This window comes from Vanellus vanellus (assembly GCF_965231255.1).
Source record: "Vanellus vanellus genome assembly, chromosome: 2".
Classification (NCBI taxonomy): domain Eukaryota; kingdom Metazoa; phylum Chordata; class Aves; order Charadriiformes; family Charadriidae; genus Vanellus; species Vanellus vanellus.
The window spans coordinates 167,446,155-167,466,934 of record NC_138906.1 but is presented as its reverse complement, the minus strand read 5'-3'; the positions used below and the strand labels follow the sequence as shown (position 1 = coordinate 167,466,934).

General features: G+C 44.8%; 1 protein-coding gene across 1 annotated transcript in view; it reads left to right on the top strand.

Moving 5' to 3' along the window:
* Positions 1 to 20,780, top strand: part of TSNARE1 (t-SNARE domain containing 1) — a gene marked incomplete at its 5' end in the record, with an annotated part of 427,114 nt that overhangs the window by 173,676 nt on the left and 232,658 nt on the right. The window contains one exon of the mRNA XM_082499260.1: positions 1,057 to 1,224. Within this exon, the coding sequence (XP_082355386.1) occupies positions 1,057 to 1,224 (168 nt within the window). The remainder of the gene's footprint in view (positions 1 to 1,056; positions 1,225 to 20,780) is intronic.

The following is a 20,780-nucleotide window of genomic DNA, read 5'->3' as shown; positions in this document are numbered from 1 at the left end:
GTCCATGTCCTTCTTCTGTTGGGGACTCCAGAGCTGGATGCAGACTTTGGGAACATTCAGGTCAAGAATGTGCCATAGCAACTGTCATTTCTTCTTTCAACTTCAGAGCGTTGGAAGCAGTTGGATTCCTTTTTTATTGTAACTTTTGATTAGGAGTCAAAGCTCAGATCAAGGATAATTTAAAGGACCATGTGCATTGTTTGAAGTGAAATACTGCTGCGGTTGTAGGATTGGAGTCTTCAGCAGTGCCTATGAGATTAGGATTTGAGTTTAGTGTCTTGATTGTCCCTACAAACCTTGTGTCTGTTCATCCTCTGAGTCCAGTCTAGGTGGAACCTAACATCTTTGTAGGCACAGAAGCTACAGGCTGGGAGGAGGAGAGGACCTTGTTAAACCTCTGCCCCTACCTGTAGTGTAGTGCAGCTGGATCATGACCAGACTCTTTCAATCTGGACCTGAATTACATGCACAGCTCCCAAAGGCAGTGTGAACAACTGGCTCCCTCGAAAATGGTATGTGATGTGTCAGCAAAATCCGGTCAAGTCTGGAGAGTCAACACCATGAAACTGTGAGAGGCTCAAACTGATGACTGCGCAGTCACATTGTTGTAGTGATTTTCCTTTCCTTAGCTGTATTACCTCATAAATAGACAAGATAGCATCCTTTGCTATGTTGAATATCGAGAGTTGGATCGTACAGTCTTCAAGGCAAATACGTAGGCTTTATGTCTGCCTGAGAAAGTATCTAATTCCTGAAGAATTTGCAGGAAAATCAGTAAGGTAAATGTGTCATGTTTCAGATGCACGTACAAGTTTTTGTCATGTCAGAACTGGTGGAAAATTGAAGCTGGTTGCTGGGGCTCAAATGTAGCTCAGGAGAGCTGGCTGCAGGTCCTAATGCTTCCTTTGGGGCTTGATATGTAACTTACTCCTCTTCACCTTTTCGCCGCTGTTTATGACATCTATTATATTACTATTTTCTTTTCCCGTAAGAAGGCTATGTAAAACTGAACAATATTTACACTGCTTTTGCTTTCTTTCCATTCTCCCATCTCAGCAGAGCCCTAGGACCCCCTTCTCTGACCTACCTGATGATGAGAAGATCTTTAATGGGGGAGATGGCATGTGGCAGAACCAGAGCCAGGATCAAGCTTTGCTCTCGGAAATCACAGAAGAGGATCTGGAGGCCATCCGTCAGCGGGAAGAGGCCATTCAGCAGATCGAGGTCAGTAACCTTCTCCCATCATGGGCTTGCAAGCTGAAAGTGCAGATTCCTTGTGCTGTGCATTGCTCAACATGATGAAGAAAATGCTGACTTACATGGCTGCCTGTACAGCATCACTAAACATGGGAGAGACTATCAGATATTCCTAAAAATCAGTGGCAGGAGGAAGAATTAGGAATCCATATGACCTGTAATAAAAATGACAAGAATTAATTAATGTTCATGGGCTAATAACAGACGACACTAAGTTAGGCAGGACTGTCAACCTGCTTGAGGGTAGGAAGGCTCTACAGAGGGATCGGGACAGGCTGGATCGATGGGCCGAGGCCAATGGTATGAGGTTCAACAAGGCCAAGTGCCGGGTCCTGCACGTGGGTCACAACAACCCCATGCAGCACTACAGGCTTGGGGCGGAGTGGCTGGAAAGCTGCCCGGCAGAAAAGGACCTGGGGGTATTGGTGGATGGCCAGCTGAATATGAGCCAGCAGTGTGCCCAGGTGGGCAAGAAGGCCAATGACATCCTGGCCTGTATCAGAAACAGCATGGCCAGCAGGACTGGGGCATTGATCATCCCCCTGTACTCGGCACTGGTGAGGCCCCACCTCAAGTACTGTGTTCAGTTTTGGGCCCGTCACTACAAGAAAGACATGGAGGTTCTGAGGGAACCGGGGTGTGTCCAGAGCATGTCCAGAGAAGGACAATGAAGCTGGTGAGGGGTCTGGAGAACAGAGGAGTGGCTGAGGGAACTGGTGTTGTTCAGCCTGGAGAAAAGGAGGCTGAAGGGAGACCTTATCGCTGTCTACAACTACATGAAAAGAGGGTGTAGTGTGGTGGGGGCTGACCTCTTCTCCCAAGTAACAAGTGATAGGATGAGAGGAAATGGGTTCAAGTTATGCCAGGCGAGGTTTAGTTTGGATATTAGGAAAAAATTCTTCACCGAAGGGTTTGTCAAGCATTGGAAGAGGCTGCCCAGGGAAGTGGTAGAATTGCCGTCCCTGGAGGTATTTAAAAGACAGGCAGACGTGGTGGTTTGGGACATTGTTCAGGGGTTGTTTTGGCAGTGTTTGGTTGATGGTTGGACTTGATGATCTTAAAGGTCCCTTCCACCCTAGACAGTTCTATGATTCTATAATTCTAATGGTTTGGTTTTGTTTTTTTTTCAGTGGGTCTTCCATAACCGAGTTTGTAGTGAGTTAGTTTAGTTGATTCTGCAGCAAAACAACTTCCTTTGTGCTTGCAAACTTGGAACTGGCTTTTGTCACAGGCAGAATATATTCAACTTTACCCTTAGAGAGAATAACAGGTAAACAAAAGGAAATAACTTTTTAACTTTTTCAAATAATTCAATATTTTTGCTTTATCAAAGCATTTGGTTGTTCTTAATGTAGTTAAAGGAAGACATACTATTTTTGTTCCCTTTTTTTATAAGTGCTATAAATAAAATACAAAAAACATGAACAAAAAGAGGTCTGAATAAGTTAAACATCCCACATTTTTTCTTTTTATACTTCTTTTTCTATGCTTTTGGGGAACTCTTGTTACTCAAATTTAAGCAATAAATGAGTAAAAGCAGAACATTTTAAGTCTTTCTAATTTGTATGCTTTTACAGGCCTAAACTCAAGATGAACCAAAAAAGAAAAAAAAAAAAAAAAGAGGGCTTCAGAATAATCAGAACATTTAATTAAAGACTATACTTTGTCCCGTAATTGGATTGAGCTAATTTTATCAGAATAGATTTTGGTTGTGGTATAGCAGGAATTGTGATTGAGTTAACAGTGCAAAAAGGGGACAAACGTTCCTGCTGTAGACTGGTGATTTTTGAGGCGTTGACCTCTGTTTCCAAACAGTGATAGCTACAGATGATTCAACACCATAAGTAAGGAATTTTGATAGTTTTATAGGAGTGGGTCAAGGTTAGTGTATGTCTAATTTCTGTTATGTTTTGCTGAGTAGAGATGATTGAGCTTTGTGGACGTGCGAGCATTAGTAGGGGTGGAATTTTTAAAGATGTTCTCACACGGAGTATCCTTGGGCATGAATTGTCCTTTGATACTTGAGGAATCCCTTTGCATCCAGCAGGTCAAACTCCAGGGAACTTTGTTGCAAGAAAATTCGTTGCATGCTTTGGGATGTTCCTGCACTTTGATGTTCAAGAAAGGCGGATGCAAAGGTATTTCTGAAATGGTGTTGTGGACACAAAGGATATTGTTGTGATCCTTTCGTTTGAAATATAGTCACTGCCTTTTTCCTTCTGTCTCTATGTTGCCACCCTGTCATCCCCAGGAAAAAAAAAAAAAAAACAACAACACAACTTTAAGTGTTTCCCCGTTAGGCAGTGGAGAATGACAAACCCCAAGCCGACCTCAAGCGCACCAACTTTGAAAAATCAAGAGGTGTAGTCATATCTCCTTAGAGAGATCCTTATTTTGCTGGTTAAATTCCCTTTCTGTGCCACGAGCTGACATCTTTGCATGGGGCCACACTGGACCACATGAGGTTCTTAGGGTGAGTTAAGGGAATCCAGTCCTAGCCTGACATAACTTCTAAATAAATGCAACACAATTATTGTGCAGGCTGCATATCTATTGATTGGTACATCCTGTCGACCTTTCTCCCCAATATGAATTTGCCTCTGAATGACTTACTCAACTTATGCAGTTAATGTTGTTCAGCCGTCTGCTTCCTAAGAATGTGTGCGCTTTCTTTTTACTTTTTTGGTGCTTTTTTTTTTTTTTCCCCCATCTCCAGCACAAAATAATAGAATCACAGAATGGTTTGGGTTGGAATGGACATTTAAAGACCATCTGGTCCAATCCCCCTGCCATAAGCAGGGACATCTTCAACTAGATCAGGTTTCTCAGAGCTCCGTCCAACCTGACCTGGAATGTTTCCAGGGATGGGGCATCTCCCACCTCTCTGGGCAAACTGGGCCAGTGTCTCACCACCCTCAGAGTGAAAAATTTCTTCTTTCTATCTAGTCTAAATCTTTCCTCTTTTAGTTTAAAACCATTCCCCCATGTCCTATCACAACAGGCCCTGCTAAAAAGTCCCTCCCCAGCTCTCCTGTAGGCCCCCTTTAAGTACTGGAAGGCTGCTATAAGGTCTTCCCAGAGCCTTCTCTTCTCCAGGCTGCACAACCCCAACTCTCTCAGCCTTTCCTCATAGCAGAGGTGCTCCATCCCTCTGATCATCTTCATGTCCCTCCTCTGGACACGCTCCAGCAGGCCTATGTCCTTCTTATGTTGGGGACTCCAGAGCTGGATGCAGTACTGCAGGTGGGGTCTCACGAGAGTGGAGCGGAGGGGTAGAATCACGTCCCTGGTGGCCACCATTGTAGCTACATCCATTTTGTTTTGCTGCCAAAGATCCATGTGTGCCCGGTAAGGAGGACTGCATTTCAAAAGCACTATTTCAAATGTAGCTTAAACATTTCTCCTCAGCAGGAAAACATTCAGGACCAACAGTATTTTATTTAACATCTCTTTTGAAAGAAATATAATGAAAATGAAATGGATTTTTGGACTGCATCGTACCTCTCCCCAGCTGTGTTTGAATAAGCAGATGGTGCTTTTAAATCATTTTTGTTGGGTTTTGTTTTTCTGTTTGTTGACCCACATGAACTTATTTCTTGTGAAAGGACTCATCTTGCACATTAAAACTTCCCTGATTTCATTAGAAGTTTTGGGTATACAGAGGAGGGACTCACTGAGCTCATAGTCACCCTTACAACTTTTTTCTGATACATTTTCAAAACCAGTAAGAAGGTTAAAAGTAAACATTATTCCTAACTGTCAAACACAGCTAATAAACTAAATTTATTGCCAAATTGATGTATAGCATTTGTTCTCTTTTGGTCTATGGGGATCAGAGTGAAGAGCAGAGCTGTGCAAAACATCTCTTATGTAAGTAGATTGGGCTTGCTGGGATTTTTGCTTTTCTGCATAACTAGCACCAGAAACTCATAGATCTTAAGCAGCACAGAAGAGGTCACAGAGCATTGCTAGAACATCATATCTTCTGGGCCACACTGATTAGCACACAAGTTTGGAGGCCCTCATGGTGCTGGTAGCCGTAATGGGCCTTTTTTTAAGAGACATTGAATTTGGCCTTTTTGAAAGAACAGATATAAAACCTTTTTCATTGCTAAAGAAATGAGGAAATAAATTCTCTTCCCCTCTTGTGTCCTGAAAAACAGATATAAAATTGTGCCCATAATAGACATCTTCTTAATGTTCCAATGACTCTTTCCCACTTGTGTGTTTTCCACATCTCCAGAATCTCTTCAGAGGTTCAGGTTAATGGGACATTGTTCTCTGTCATGAATATCCCTTGAGGCACTTTTCATCGTTCACAGTTTCCACCTAGAAAGATAACAGCCATGTCAAAAGTTCAGCTGGCTGTTCATTTTATTTAAATGTGCTTCTTTTGCTATTGCTTGCAGATTAAAAATAGAAAAGTCTGCAAGGGAGATGTCTCGCCAAAACCTTACATTTTGGATAAAGATCTTTATTACTTGGAAATGTCAAAATCTGGTAGGACACAGCAGCCTTGACACAAGTGTTATTTCTTAAAATATTGCTTTGAACTGTTATATAAAACCTATTTTAACTTGAACTGTATTGGCAGTGAATAATAGATGCCATAACAACTTTATATATAGCACTGTAAAATGTGCCATCAGAAATACATGAGCTGAACTGTAATGTGCATTGTCAGAGCTCAGTGCTGGCACAAGCTCTGTCATAGCAAATATATATATAATTTAGCGTCCTCTCATTGGCACCTGTGGTCATGCGAAAAAACGGAAGGAGATAAAACTTTGAGAACAAATGGATAACCCTTGAATGGGGAACTTCAAAATTTCATCTGGTGACTGGAAGGACCTACAAAAATAAAAGATGCTAAACACCATATTGATTCAGAAAGTCTCCAGTGGTCCGCCCAGTGCAGACAGCTTTTCCAGAGGTGATAAGAAAGGAAGATGAGACAAACCCCTCCCAGACCCCACCACTGTTTCCTTGGAGTCACTGCCAGGTCATCTCACCTCCTCCACAACCCTCATTCCTTTCTTATAGCGGTCTCCCATCCCACTCCTGTGCTTCCCGGGCTGGTAACACAGCAGTGGGCGTTCTCCTATCATGAAAAGCGGGGAATAGCCGAGACAGAAGTATACCAGGGAAAGGGCAGATTTGGAGAGCAGGGCTTGCTCCTGGTATTGGGAACAGTTGTCCCTGAAATAGCAAAGGGCACTTCATCTATCCTGACCTCCCTACACCCCTTTTCCTCCCCAACTTCACAGGAGGATCAGCAGCGAGAAGAGCTCAGTCCACAGAGGTAGGCAGCTGCCCATTTTGTCAGCTACCAAACCTGACATTACCAGGACCAACCACATCACCTCTCAGCCCTGAAAATCAGCAGATGTCCGTAAGTTTATACAGATAATTGCAGCTGCCAAATTAGTTAGCCGTCAGGAAGTCGGTCATTCAGACCGAATGAATACAGGGTGAGCCTAGCTGAAGAACAGGTTAATGATTAATCACTACTGACTGGACAGACATTGCGAACTGGAGACCATCACTTGCAGATGACCGTGCAGCCACGGAGAGTCTCCCAGTGGAAAGGTGCTAGGAAGCATTTGGAGAAAATAGTTCAAATGTTAACTCTGCCATCAACTCCTTACGTGCCCTGGGCACTGATCGTCCTGGTCTTAAGTCACCTATACAATGAGGCTGAAAGCATCATCCTATATCTCAGAGGGAACTGGGAGAATAAGTTGTTTAAGTTCCTTCCTCATTTTGTTCAGAAGACACAGTAAATAATAAGAAGGATCCTCCCCCACTCCCCGGGGTATTTCTACAGGTTTCTATTTATTTTTGTATTTAATGCAGAACTCGGACATTAACTTGGCTGATGTGGGGGAGGTGGACAGTTTTCTCCAGTAATGTATTGTCATCAGAGCATGAGACCTGATGCTCTCTGGTGAAGCTTTACTATCTTGTGGCAACTGAGTATATGGCCAGAATACCTCTGTCCAGTTTCAGTTGAGGATACCCCGAAGAAAGCGAAACAAACCAACAGAGCTTCGTTTTAGTTGATGCTTCGCTTGGCAAAAGAGAAGGCGAGTTGGATAAGCTGTGGCAACAGGTGTGAGGGAAATGCTTTTATTTTTAGGAAAGGCTCTTCCCTCTGGGCCGGTGTTGAAAAATGTTGATGTTCATCCCCTATCTGTTTTGAGGAGAAGTGATAGATGCCAGCCTCCACGCCTGTCAGTCAAGCATTTGTAAGCAGACAGAAACCGAAACACAATAAAACAAAACAAAACAAAAAGCCCCACAGAGTCTGCCAGAGTGTGTTTGTTAGTTCAAACGTGTTCCTTGTTCACTCATTACGATGTATCGTTTCTTCCTGAGGGGTATTTTCAGTAAAATCTCTCACTGATGCTCGCAGTTTAGAAGGTTTAAAGCAAGCTATTTTATGTCTTTCATCAGCTTCAATAATCCAGGGGTTTGACTTACGAGGGCCCTGCCTGCCTCTTCACAGAGGCTTTTCGACTCAGAGTAACATATAAATAACACGATATCATGACAAGCACCGTAAGTGAAAGATCTGGTGCCGCGTGAGTGTCAAACAGCGGTCTTCTCACGGCAGCGTGGTGGAGCCTAATTATTATGAGCGGCCGAGCTGCCTGCAAGGTTGACGTGGCCATCCCTGGGACTTGGGATTGAGTTGTTCCCTAAAGAATCCGCTCAAGTATTTTGAACGGTCTAATTTAAAATGACCCGAGCTGTAGGACTGCCAGCATTTATTGCGGGAGACTATTTCACGGTCCAGCAGGTTTCAGCGCTGATGAAATGCTTCCCTCTGTTCTTGCTAAAGATCCTTCTCTCATTCTCAGCTCTTTACACCTAGTGAAACTCTACTGGACCCTGCAAATAATTCTTCTTCCCCTTTGACTTCTAAACTCCTCAACTGCTAACAGTTATCCTCCTCTTCACAAGTCGGTCTCCGTTGCTTTTCAATCACCTCAGTGCTCTACCCTCAGCTGTTTCCCATTCATTAGTTCCTTTCTCCTACAGCAGCAGACCTTACGTAGGATTGTGGTGCTGTACCAAAGCGGAACAGAAGAAATGCATAAAAAGCCCCATGGATCCGATTCAGAGGTTACAAGTGCTGATGGAAACATTTCTAGATGATTTCTACACTAGTACATTGAACGGTACCAAGGACGCTAGAACCGACTCATTACGCTCCTAAACTGTTAGAGCATACCCTGGCACACTTTTGACCCAGATTAGCCAAATATTGACACAGTTTGAGAATTAACATGTTCTCCAGAAGCAGTTTCGATGCAGCCACCCTGTTCAGAGGGTAAGAGGACTTAATGATGTGGATGCAATGAAGTGAATACTTGCGTTTTCAGTGCCTGAGAACAGGCATCGTCCATGTCCTTGTACAGCTGCAGCCCTATTGATGGGATGATTTGATCACAGAAACTTCCTTTAGTCTTGACTGACATTTAGGGAAGAGGAGGAGTAAGGTGAATTAAGGGTGAATTTTGTGGGAAACTGCGCAAGCCCAAAGGCAAAATAAGGGATGTGTGAAAATGACAGCTGGCCTCTTTGAAAATGTGGAGAAGCCTTAGCAAGTAGTGAGAACAAAAAGCAGTTTGTCCCAGCAGACTCATGCAGCGACCGTTTTCATTGCATATTGATTTACTCATGTCTCCCCTCTCTGTCCCCTTGTGGCCTCCACAACTTATGCATTGCTCCAAACTGCAATTATTTGCTTTCACATCAATACCCTTCATAGACGATCTCCGCATCCTTAGCATGTTGCCTTCAAACTGCCGGTGTCGTGGCAGTCAGCACTGAAAAGTTTGATTAACTGGAGTTTCAGAGGCTCTGCCCTGAATGGGCTAGTCCTGTTTTGGTGTTTTCAGTGTCATTTTGACTCACTCCGTGTTTCAGTCCAGAAGATTGTCTCTCAGTCATCACTGAACATGTACTAGTTAACTTCCAGGCTTCTTTGTGGAGCAAGTCTGCTTAAGGTGTGTCCATTCAAATGTTTTGGCTTCTATAAGAAATGCAGTTTTAGAATCCTAGAATAGAATCATAGTATCCTCAGGTCATAAAAGACTCTTAAGATCATTGAGCCCAACCATTAACCTAACACTACCAAGTTCAGCGCTAAAACAAGTCCCAAAGCATCTTTTAAATACCTCCAGGGGTGGTGACTCCACCACTTCCCTGGGCAGCCTGTTCCAATGATTGATAGCCCTTTCGGTGAAGAAATTTTTCCTCATAGCCAATCTAAACCTGCCCTGGCACAACTTGAGGCTGTTTCCTCTTGTCCTGCCACTTCTTACTAGCAAAAAGAGTTGACCCCCACCTCGCTACAACCTACCTTCAGGTAGCTGTAGAGAGCAATAAGGTCTCCCGTCAGCCTCCTTTTCTCCAGGCTGAACACCCCCAGTTCCCTCAGCTGCTCTTCAATAACACTTGTGCTCCAGACCCTTCACCAGCTTTGCTGCCTTTCTCTGGCTCCATCCCCTCAATGTCTTTCTTGTCGTGAGGGGCCCAGAACTGAACACAGTGTTCAAGATGCAACCTTGCCAGTGACGAGTACAGGGGGACCATCGCTACCCTAGTCCTGCTGGCCACACTATTTCTGATACAGGCCAGGATGCTCTTGGCCTTCTTGGCCACCTGGGCACACTGCTGGCTCATATTTTGGTGAGAATTGCACAGTTTTGCTCACATATTTTGTTTTAGTTCTCTTCTCAGAGCACTCTCAGAACTCACAAATTAATTTCATGTGGGATGTAACTCCATTAAATGCTGTATTGCAAGCATCCACCTCATGGACTCGGCCCAATAATAGCCATTCAGTCCATAGGAACAGGCTGGAGCTAGTGTGAAGTAAAACTTCATGGATACTTTGAATATTGGGTCCCCAGAACCATCTGTTTTTCTCCGTACATCTGCGCCTGCTGCTCTGCCATTCTTGCCAGGGCAGGCACAGGCTTAGTTCTTTCCGGAGCAAACCACTGAGAGATAATCTGCCTCTTGGTCTTCTCCAGAAAGCCACATATTACCTTAAGTTTTGCTTTTTTTTTTTTTTTTCATCCAGAGTAGTTCCCAATGCTGCTTGAAATGCCATATACCCTTTTATCATTCCTAGAGCCCAGAACATCATCATGATAGAGGAGCTTCACCGTCATGCTACAAGAAAATTGCTCTAACAAGCTTTGACCCAGGTCTCTCATGATAACCTACCACCTTGCACAGAGAAAACACACACAAAATAAGATTACATTTCAGGACTAACGGGGTGTCACATGGGACCCAGAAGAGATCATAGAAACATAGAATCATTTTGGTTGGAAGGCACCTTTAACATCATCAAGTCCAACCATCAACCTAACACTGCCAAAACCACCACTAAACCACGTCCCTCAGCACCACGTCTACGCATCTTTTAAATACCTCCAGGGGTGGTGGCTCCATCACTTCCCTGGGCAGCCTCTTCCAATGCTTGACAACTCTTTCGGTGAAGATTTTTTTCTCAATATCCAAGTGAAATGCCTTGCGGTGTGAGCATAGCTAGTCAATTCTGCTGGCCTTCAACCAGTCCATACCCAAATGGCTGAGGAGTCAGGATCCTTCCCCTGGTGCGGTCCACAGAGTACAGACAACTCAGTAACAACCTGGAGAATGGTATAGATGGCAGTTGCAGGCTAAAATAGCAAACATACAAAAATCACATGCGCCTACAGAAAGTGCTTGCTGTATTTCCTTCTCTTTCCATGTCTGCTGTTTACTAAATGCTGCTGTTATAAGTACATTGGTGTATGTCCATCTGGCCCATAAACCCAATACGTCCAGACACAGAGGCAAGAGATGAAATGCCACCGGGTAAATACATTGCGAAAACTCTCTCATCATCTCCTTTCTGCTCGCACGACATTTTTTTGCTAGGATTACTTGCAAAAGTCCAACCTTTTTTGTTATTGGCTGGCTAAAACTGTATTTCTTCCTCTCCTCACAGAAATTATTAGAGCTTGTATATTTTTGGAACCGGTATGTCACTGGGGATATGTGTTCGACCTGGGATCTCGCTTTGCAAGACCGGGAGGATTCAGGAATACGTAACATTTATTTTTGGCCTTGGACGTTTCTTCTGTCTCAGGTGTAGCCTTGTGATGATACTGTGTGTAGTGAAGTGCTTTTAACTAAATTGGAGCAGTTTCCACTGTGTGTTAGAGCTAATTTTCCTTTTCTGACTTAGATTCCCAGTGTCTTATCCAAAGACTTCAGTGTCAGAGATTCTTGCCCTAAACCTTTTTTTTTTTCATGCACTCTTCCTTTCAGTGAATTTGCATGAAGGAGCTAGTAATGAAAGCCTTGATTCAGGAAATCACTTACGTATGTCTAAAGAGCTTTGCTGAATAAGGATGGACTTTAGCACCTACTAAAAGTGAAGTGTTTCCTCTGCAGAAGGGGAAAATAGTGCTGACACACTTTATTTGCTAATAATCGGAATTTTAGGCCGACACATCTGCATATATATATCCACAGAAACTCAGCTGAGTTAAAGACTCGTATATTGACTGTCAACGTACATAGATAAGGTAGAGAGGTGGAGAGTGATCTCTGGTGCTTGTGGTGAAATAGTGTTTAGCTTCTGCAAATCCTCTCACTTAAGTGTCAGTATTTCCTTTGTTAAAAGGATGTGTTACTTTCCTCCTCCATTTACTGCACTTTTGCCTATTTTTTTGTTGCCAGATGATGACTGTCTCAATAAAGGTAATATCTTGCTCCTATTTCTCTTCGCACAGAGAGCACAAACATCAATGCCTCATCGATACAGCTATTTTTGAGGATGCGATTTGCTGCCCCGGAGGGGAATTACCACTCTCACCTATTACTTAGGTTAGAGCAGTTCACCTTCTGGTTCTCTGGTGCTAATTAATAACAATGCAGATCAATAGCCCATCAACCAGCCAACATCCCTTAGCAGTGCTCTCAAGAGCTGTTAATGCAGATTTGACTTCTTGCCTTCCTGGATAGAGTGCCGTGATTTCTTTTTCGTTTCTTTTTGGTGGGGAGATCAAAATTTTCCCCAATCCAGATGGCGAGAATAGCAATAGGCTAGTCTTACGTTACGAATAAATAAAAACTCGTGTGGCAAAGCCTGGGAGCGTCCCGTGGAGACCTCGCTGGTTGGAGGGGGAGACAGCCCTCCCTGAACAGCTCAGGAGACAGGAGGGTGAACCAAATGTAAAGAAAAGACCCTGTAGAGATAATAAGGGAAGAGATCGCTGAGAAGGTGATTGAAATCCACATTTCACAGCAAGACCGGCTCATGTTCCCTCCTATTCACCTGATTGTTTATAAATTAGCCTTGGCAGTAATATTCTTACATATCCTCGCAGAAATTAGACTGAAAAATCACAAAGTTAACCGCGTTAACAGTGGATGTCAAATTTTAAAGGCTGATGCCGAAGGCAGTATTAGTTTATGCCCTCTGTGCTACAGAGGCTCATCATCTTCAGGTATTCTTTAATACTTTTAATTGCTCCTTTATAAGAAAGGATGTTATAGAACTGCATTTTGTCACCACCCTGTTCACCGTCTATCTATCCAGCGTAGCTCCTCTGGTTGTCTTTTCCTTCCCTGCATTGAAGTCTCTCGTTCCCCTTTGCATTGAGGCCACCAGACAGCAGAAAGACTGTTAAGACTCACCTAGGTTTTATTGAGAAATGCAAATTTTAATGTAAATAATTTAGTGTGGTTTTTTTTCAATGCAAATTTTTACCTCAATCCCTGAGCAACCTGGTCTGACCTTATGGTTGGTCCTGCTGTGAGTGAATGTCTGGACTAGGGCTCTCCTGTGGCCCCTTCAAACCTGAATTATCCTGTGATCCTGTGATCCCGTTCTTCCTCCATCTCCTCTGACTGCACCTCTGAGGGCTTCCAAAAGTTCATGTGCTAATCTTGCTTCAATCTAAAGCCAAGACATCTCTATTTCCCTGCCTGTGTGAGGTCCCAAGCCATTCTCATTCTCCCTCCTCTTCCATTTATTGCTACCACAGGCAGGGGTTCGTGCTTTTCTTCCCCTTTCACACCACATTTGTCATTTATTTGGGAGAATAATTAGGATATTAGGATGTCAGCATCCTTTTCTCCATCAGGTGGATGGGTAGAAGTCAGCAAAGGCTGGTGAGTGCGACAGCATCCATGCCTGTGTGTGCACCTCCCTGGAAGGGTAGTCCTTTGAGGTGGTCTTGTGCCCAGTGGGTTCATGTCCCGTCAATGGGGTCACTCTGTGGACATCGCATGGGCAACGTCTCCATATGTTCCTGCTGTTCCTGAGTCTGCACTGATGTGTTTGCTATGAGTGTGGATAGACGTGAGTGTGGATCTCTGTGTACTTTCAAAGGACACTGAAACACTCTGCCACATTGTTCTTCTTTCCTGAATTGTTATGTATATTATTTAAAATTTTACCCCTTTTGCCAACTCTTCATTGTAATTGATTCTGTGCCTCTTGTGCAACCCTCTCCCCAATGGTGCTGCAAGCATCTCTTGTAAGTCCTTCACAGACCGGCTCCACCCGTACTCTCAGCTGACACAAAGTCATGCTCCCATACACCAGCCTCACCAGAAGTCACCATTAGCAGGATGAACCCTTACTAAAGGAAGAAATAATACATTAATCAAGATTCAAGAGAGGGCTAGTATGATGCTACCACTATTGAACTTGCTGGATTAGCCCAAACAGATGGATCCTTTTTGAGGACATCTTTGAGAAGTTTTTTTTCCTGAGGACTATTCCTTTTTGAGCAGTAGATCCCAACAGAGTATGTTGGAATCATTGCTTTCCTACCGTGTTTATTAATTCATTGGTCAAGTGGAAGTGGAGAAAAGAAGAAAAGAATGGATAGTTGGCTGAGAAGCCTGAATAAGTCAAGGCCCCACAAAAACATTTCTAGTGCTCAGCAGGGTGTTTCTAGTCTCATAGAACTTGTAGAAGCACATGGTTTAACCTGAAATGTTAAACCTCAAACACCAAAACACAATAGCTTTTAAATATTCCTTCCTTTCATGACAATGTTGTAACCATTCAAGCACCTGGGTTGATGCAGTGTCCTCCCATCTGCTTTTTCAATACATACTGGAAGTTCATTATGAGCAAAGGAGGGGACTATTTTGATGCAGAGAGTTTGAGCACTTACAACCAGGGACATGTTTTCAGCAGCATTCAGATCTGTCTTCTCCAGCAGCAAATGGAACGTAGATGTGGTGGGGTGAAGCATGTAGTGAAAGTTTAGTACCTGTGTTTCAGAAGGGAACTGTAAACTAATGCTTAGAAACATTTGCTCATGTAGGCATCAAAAAAACATGTGTTGTTTTTTTTTTTTTTTTTTTTTTTTTTTTTAAATGTGGCCTCTTGCTGATATAAAGAACAGAGTTGAATTATCTTCTAATTTAAGGGTGAAGGATCACTGTTGAAGGATAGGAGGTGGAAGGGCTTTGGGTCAAAGATCAAAACATATCCAGCCTATTTTCTGTAATGTTACTCTCAACGTCTTCTCCTGAGCTGTCAGGGGCTAGAAGGACTTTTCTGCATCACTCTAAGCACTCTTGCGAATGTCTAAGACTTCCTTCTTTCCATGTACCTGTAGCAGGCAGTGCTGCTACAGCAATAAACATCTGCTTAACTTTAACTCCGCCTTTGGTGCTGGTGATTTTTGGAGCAAAAGTCCCCGTGTCCTTTCTTTCCCTGTCAGCTCCTGCCCACGCGGCACATGAGGGATGAAAGCTGCTGCAGATTTCCTACCGTGCTCCTATCCCCATTTCACAGCTGGGGAAACTGAGACATTATGAATTGTTTCTCTGCCAGTGGAGCTCCATAGAAATGTAAATGCCTTGTCTAAGACCCGGGAAAAAGTCAGTATCAGTGCCAGGATTAAAACGCCGCTTGTTCTGTACTTCCACACTGAATTCCCTTCAGAGCGCGCTGCGATGAGAGATCCAAATACGAGATCTGGCGCGTTTAGCTTTTAATTTTTCTCCCCTTATTTGAATTGCTAGGCAGATGGGACGTGCTCCTGTTCACAAAACACACTGTCATCTATCCGGCTTGGATGAAGCTCAAGGAAAATGCTAATCGCCATTTGTAACTGAAGGCAGATCTGCCCTACAGGTGGAGCTTGCTGTGCTCTGAAGTTTCGCCCATGATATCAGGACTTTATCAAGAGAAGCTAAATAGCAGCCCGTCTCTCCGAGGGCGCGGAGCAGACTGCACTGTTGAAGAGAGAGATAACTTCTTGCCCTCTGAAAAAAGTCTTGAGATATGAAGATGAGGCTGTAGGAGGGAGGGCAGGGAGGAAAAGAGATGCTCCGGTACTTGTACACATCAAACACACCTGGGGGAAAGCCCACAGGAACCTCGGCTGTGTCAGACCATGTGCTGTTAAGCTTTTAAAAGCTGAGTAATCTCCTGAGCGCGGTGGGACGCACAGACAGACGTCCATGGGACAGTGCTCAGAGCTGAATGCTGGAGACTTCAATTAGCCTATGCTGATTTTGTGAATGATGGTTTGCTGCGGGCTGCCTTTCACAAAAGGGGTCTGTGTTCAAAGCGCTCGTACGTACAGGGGCATTTTGCTCCTGTCAGGCTTCTCAGCGACCACTTTTCTCCCCTGGAAATGATGGGAGTCCAGATATCTGTCAATGATAAGGAGGAACAACTTTAAATCTGATAGAGCGCTGAGAGCTCTGGCACTCTCTTTAGGAAGAAGACTGCTATTTTCTCGTATAACAAAAAAAAAAAAAAAAAAACTCGTCTTAATGTGCAGGATGAGTTTTTGAGGAAAGCAGTTGCTGTCTCTTTGCCTGGCTGGTTTTAGGGCTTGGCCCTAATTTTTGAGGTTTTGAGGAATTATCAATCTTTTCAGCTTCTCTGTCCTGTGTGCTGACCAGGTTTCTGGTGACCAAAGTGCCCTTGGAAAGCTTCGATTTGTCAGGCAGGAAATTCGTTTGGTGGCTTGGTCTCAGCCAAGAAATTGGCTGTACCCGATCATTGCTCAATAGGACGAGGGGGAATGGCTTCAAACTGGAAGAGGGGAGATTTAAATTAGATATTAGGAAGAAATTTTTCACTGTGGGGGTGGTGAGACACTGACACAGGTTGCCCAGAGAAGCTGTGGCTGCCCCATCCCTGGAGGTGTTCAAGGCCAGGTTGGACGGGGCTTGGAGCAACCTGGCCTGGTGGGAGGTGTCCCCATGGCAGGGGAGTTGGAACTAGATGATGTTCAAGGTCCCTTCCAGCCTAAACCATTCTATGATTCTATGACTGCAGCAGAAGGGGGTTGCATGAAGTAACCCATGTGTTCTCCCCATGGCCCAAAACATACACAACACAGGCTCCTGGAGTGTCTCCATCCCCAAGGTTTTCAGGGATTTGGGTCTTTCTCGACAAAACTCAGATGAAAGCAGAAGCACCTCTTTATTCTTTATATTTTTTGCATGAGGTGGGGGCAGTGGGGAGTGACATAGAAGGGAGGGTGGGAGGCCAGCAAGGAGGCAAAGTGAAGGATGTCTCCATCTGCAACGATTCAGCAGAATGTCATAATTAGTCTCATTTCGACAGGCCCTATAAACGCACCGCCAGGCAAATTTCAGCTCTTCAGCCTGATTTGATTAGCAGGTGCTGCCAGCAGCCAGGACCCAAAAGTCTCTCTGTTAGCATCAGTCTCTCTATTTGGCTTTATCCTTTCAAATAACCCTAAGGATGAGGTCTCTGGAGCATTTCAGTTGTTGCAAGAGGCATTTCTCTCCTTCCTCTTGTTTCCTGGCTACTGCAGATGAACAATAAAAAGGGGAGAAAAAAAAATTAAAAGCAACCCCCCGTGACTTCTCTGCCTATCTGATTTCAGCTCGTGCTGAAATATGAGTCTCAGCGTTGTGATGCAGGGGCTTTGGGGATTAGGACCTCCCACCCTGAGTGTACCTGGAGGAAATAAGAGGAAATCCTGCACCTTTGCACGTTGGTGCCAATTGGTTAAGAGTGAGTTATCTCCTACTGAGGTCTGACAAGGATAAGCCGTGTTCCTTCAGTTGCTTCCTCTGTTGTTCTTTCTAATTTATATCACTGTGAAGGGTTAAGGAAGGTGACTTCAGGTGTTGCCATTAGAAAGTCAAATTGCAAAAATAAAGCATTAAAAATAAATGCCACGGCGGAATTGCTGAGCCAGGGAATAAAGAGCTTTAAATGCAAACAGGGAACGGGTCGTGCATTTCTCTACCAGTCACCTGTCTCCCTGTCTAAGGATTAAGGACTCTGCGTCTTTTCAGCTTGAGTCTTCCTGGTGCTGCTGAATGTCACAACTTTTTAAAACTCACTCCTTTTATTTGGACCACAGTAGAAAGATTATTACTTCTGATATGTCACCTCATAGGAAAGAGACCCAAGGAGAGTCTCTTATAAATCACTCGGCTTTAAATACAGGTAGTCTTCCCTCAAACATGCTTTAGGAATTCGGTGAGTGGGCTAAATTGCTCGTAGGATAGATCCCCACCTATTGGAAATTGGTATAGATACACTGACTGCAGTGCTGATTTCTACGAGCTGTAAATGGGCCGGTGTCTCCTTTTGAATGACTTTCAAACACCTCCAAAGAAAAGCGTGAACGGCATTTCTTTCATGCACTGCTTTCCTCTCCCCTGGGTGTTTTTGAAGAAGCACAAGGTATTTTACAACCACACGCAAACAGATCCTGCCACGCTAGAGCGTCTTTCAACACATTTGTCTCCTTGTCCCTCCGGCAAGTTATGACGTTATTCAGAGAAGTGATTCTGCCCCTCTACTCCACTCTGGTGAGACCCCACCTGGAGTACTGCATCCAGCTCTGGAGTCCTCAGCACAAGAAGGACATGAACCTGTTGGAGCAGGTCCAGAGGAGGGCCATGAAGATGATCAGAGGGCTGGAGCACCTCTGCTATGAGGACAGGCTAAAAGTAGTTGGGGCTGTTCAGCCTGGAGAAGGGAGCACCAGGGAGATCTTATAGCGGCCCTCCAGTACCTAAAGGGGCTACAGGAGAGCTGGGGAGGGACTTTTTACAAGTGCATGTAGCGACAGCACAAGGAGTAACGGCTTCAAACTAGAAGAGAGGAGATTTAGATTAGATATTAGGAAGAAATTTTTCACTCTGAGGGTGGTGAGACACTGGCACAGGTTGCCCAGAGAAGCTGTGGCTGCCCCGTCCCTGGAGGTGTTCAAGGCCAGGCTGGATGGGGCTTGGAGCAACCTGGTCTGGTGGGAGGTGTCCCTGCCTATGGCAGGGGGGTTGGAACTTGATGATCTTCAAGGTCCCTTCCAACTCTAAACCATTCTATGATTCTATGATTATCCTATATCAGGGTGCAACAGTACTTACTTGCCCCTGTCCCGTGTCTGTTACACTGGTGCTTTGCCCTGGCCCTTTGCTGGCTCCTCAGATGGAGCATCTGTCTGGCTCCTTCCTGCTGTGCGCTGCCGGGGCCGGGAAGACCTCATGGGACCGCAGTCCTTGTTGTGGGCAGAGGGAAGCTCAAGAAGGATATGGGGTTAGAAGCTGTGCAACGCAGAGGAGGTGTGGGCCAGGCTGAGGGACAAGATGGATATCTCCAATATCACAGTAGCACCATCACGTCCTAATTAGGGACTGTGCCATATAATGCAGTTCTGATGTCCCCAGGGCACCCAGTGCATCCCCATGAGACACATGCGGTTATTATAGCATGGTGAACAGCCTTGGCTTCAAATCTAGCTCTTTCTGAGCTTTCTTTTTTCTTCTCCATCCCTCCGTTCCTCCTGAAACAGCGGTATTAATTAATTTTGCAGCACTCTGTGTGGGCGTGGCGAGGTTTGGGTTAAACACTATTATATTAATACCTCTTGCTAATGTTTTTCTCTTGATGCCTGTGGAGTTAGAGCATCTATTGTTGTGTGGCATCAAAAAGACTGCCACAATAGCTTTGGAAGAGCTGTGAGAAGCCAGCGCTTTGTTTCACAGGTGGGTTTTCTCCGTGGGTGTCAGGACGGCACCGCGTTGCGGTGGGTTGAGCCGAGGGGGTGGCTGAGCAGATGGCTTTGTACTGAAGGCTCTCTGATGCTTGGTGACCTTCAAACAGGGGTGAGGCAGGACCCCGTCCTCTGAGATCCGGGGGCAGGAGTGCCACTGAAGTGCCACCTGCCTCTGCCACATTGTTCCCGTCTACAACAAAGACGCTGGCGCTCAATGACCGTATTGCATTAGCACAGAGATAAATTAGTCCTTTCCTTCTAAGTGAGGCTGGAGCTGGTAAGTGGTGCCAGACTGGCAACCTTGTGTTATTTATTGCCGGGCTCGTTGTGCTTCCTAATATCTTGTTTGCTATTTTGGAAGGCATCAATGCATTAAGCAGCGGTTTTTCCTCAGGCTGCTTGAGTCCGTCTGCTGAACTGGCGTGCCAAATGTAGAGTCACGTGGGCCGTACGAGCCATTTTAATTTTCCCCTCTTACGCTCGCGTTCATCAGTGTTGAACATCATTCACTGTCATATTATTGAAAGTGCTTAGGTCTCTCTGATGTTTGTAACAGCCCTTTCCAGTCTTGGCAAGCCTGACTACAGAAGCACGGTCTCTTTCTGCCTCCAGTGGTTGTCTTCTACATCTTTTGTGTACCAGGCCAATGTTATTAATTATTCCGTCTTTTCTAGACAACTGTCCCCTCACTGTCCAACACACTGGGCATTGCACTCTGGGTGCAATATGGCTTTACCAACCAGCCAGCCTGTCCCGCAAGGTCCATCATGAGCTGCCCCAACTCAATCTTTTTGGACCTGGCCAGCTCTTAGGGTATTTCAAGACTTGGTTATGATTAGCCGGATCCTCCCCAGGGTCTGGAGACACCCTGCTTCTCACTAGACAGCCAGTTACTGACTCAGCTCCATGTTTCATTTTTTTTGGCAGGTTTTTCCATCCTCCGGTCTCAAGGCTTGGGTGAAGCTTCTAGGAAAGGGCTCCGGGTAGTCAGTGGCTCGACCTGTAACCCATGCAGTGCCACGTGTGCTTGGGTAGCTATGCCTCCTCCACCTGTGTACCCTCCAGATGAGCCTGTTCAAGTGGACTTGGCTTTGTTGATAGTCCTGTATCCGATTTCTGCCCCAAGGGGGGCTGACCAAAGTTACAGTCATCTGCGCCTGAATAGAGCTTTCATGTTAACGCGGAATTTGCGGGATCATTGTGATGACAGATTGAGATTGTTTGGTCTGTTTTTTAGGATTCCCACCTCCCCCCCTTCATCACTGATACCCTTTCCTGGAGCACTAATAAATGTATTTAACAACACGGCATGCAGCAAAATGCCTGGAGGCAGCTGACTGTTAACTTTTTGTCATGATGAAAACTGACCTATTTTTAGGTTTGGGTCGTTTTTTTGCTTTTCCTTCTTCTTTCTCCTGACCTGCTTTTGCACTCCACATTGTTTTGTACCTCAGTCCATGGTAGTTACCTTCTATAGTCACC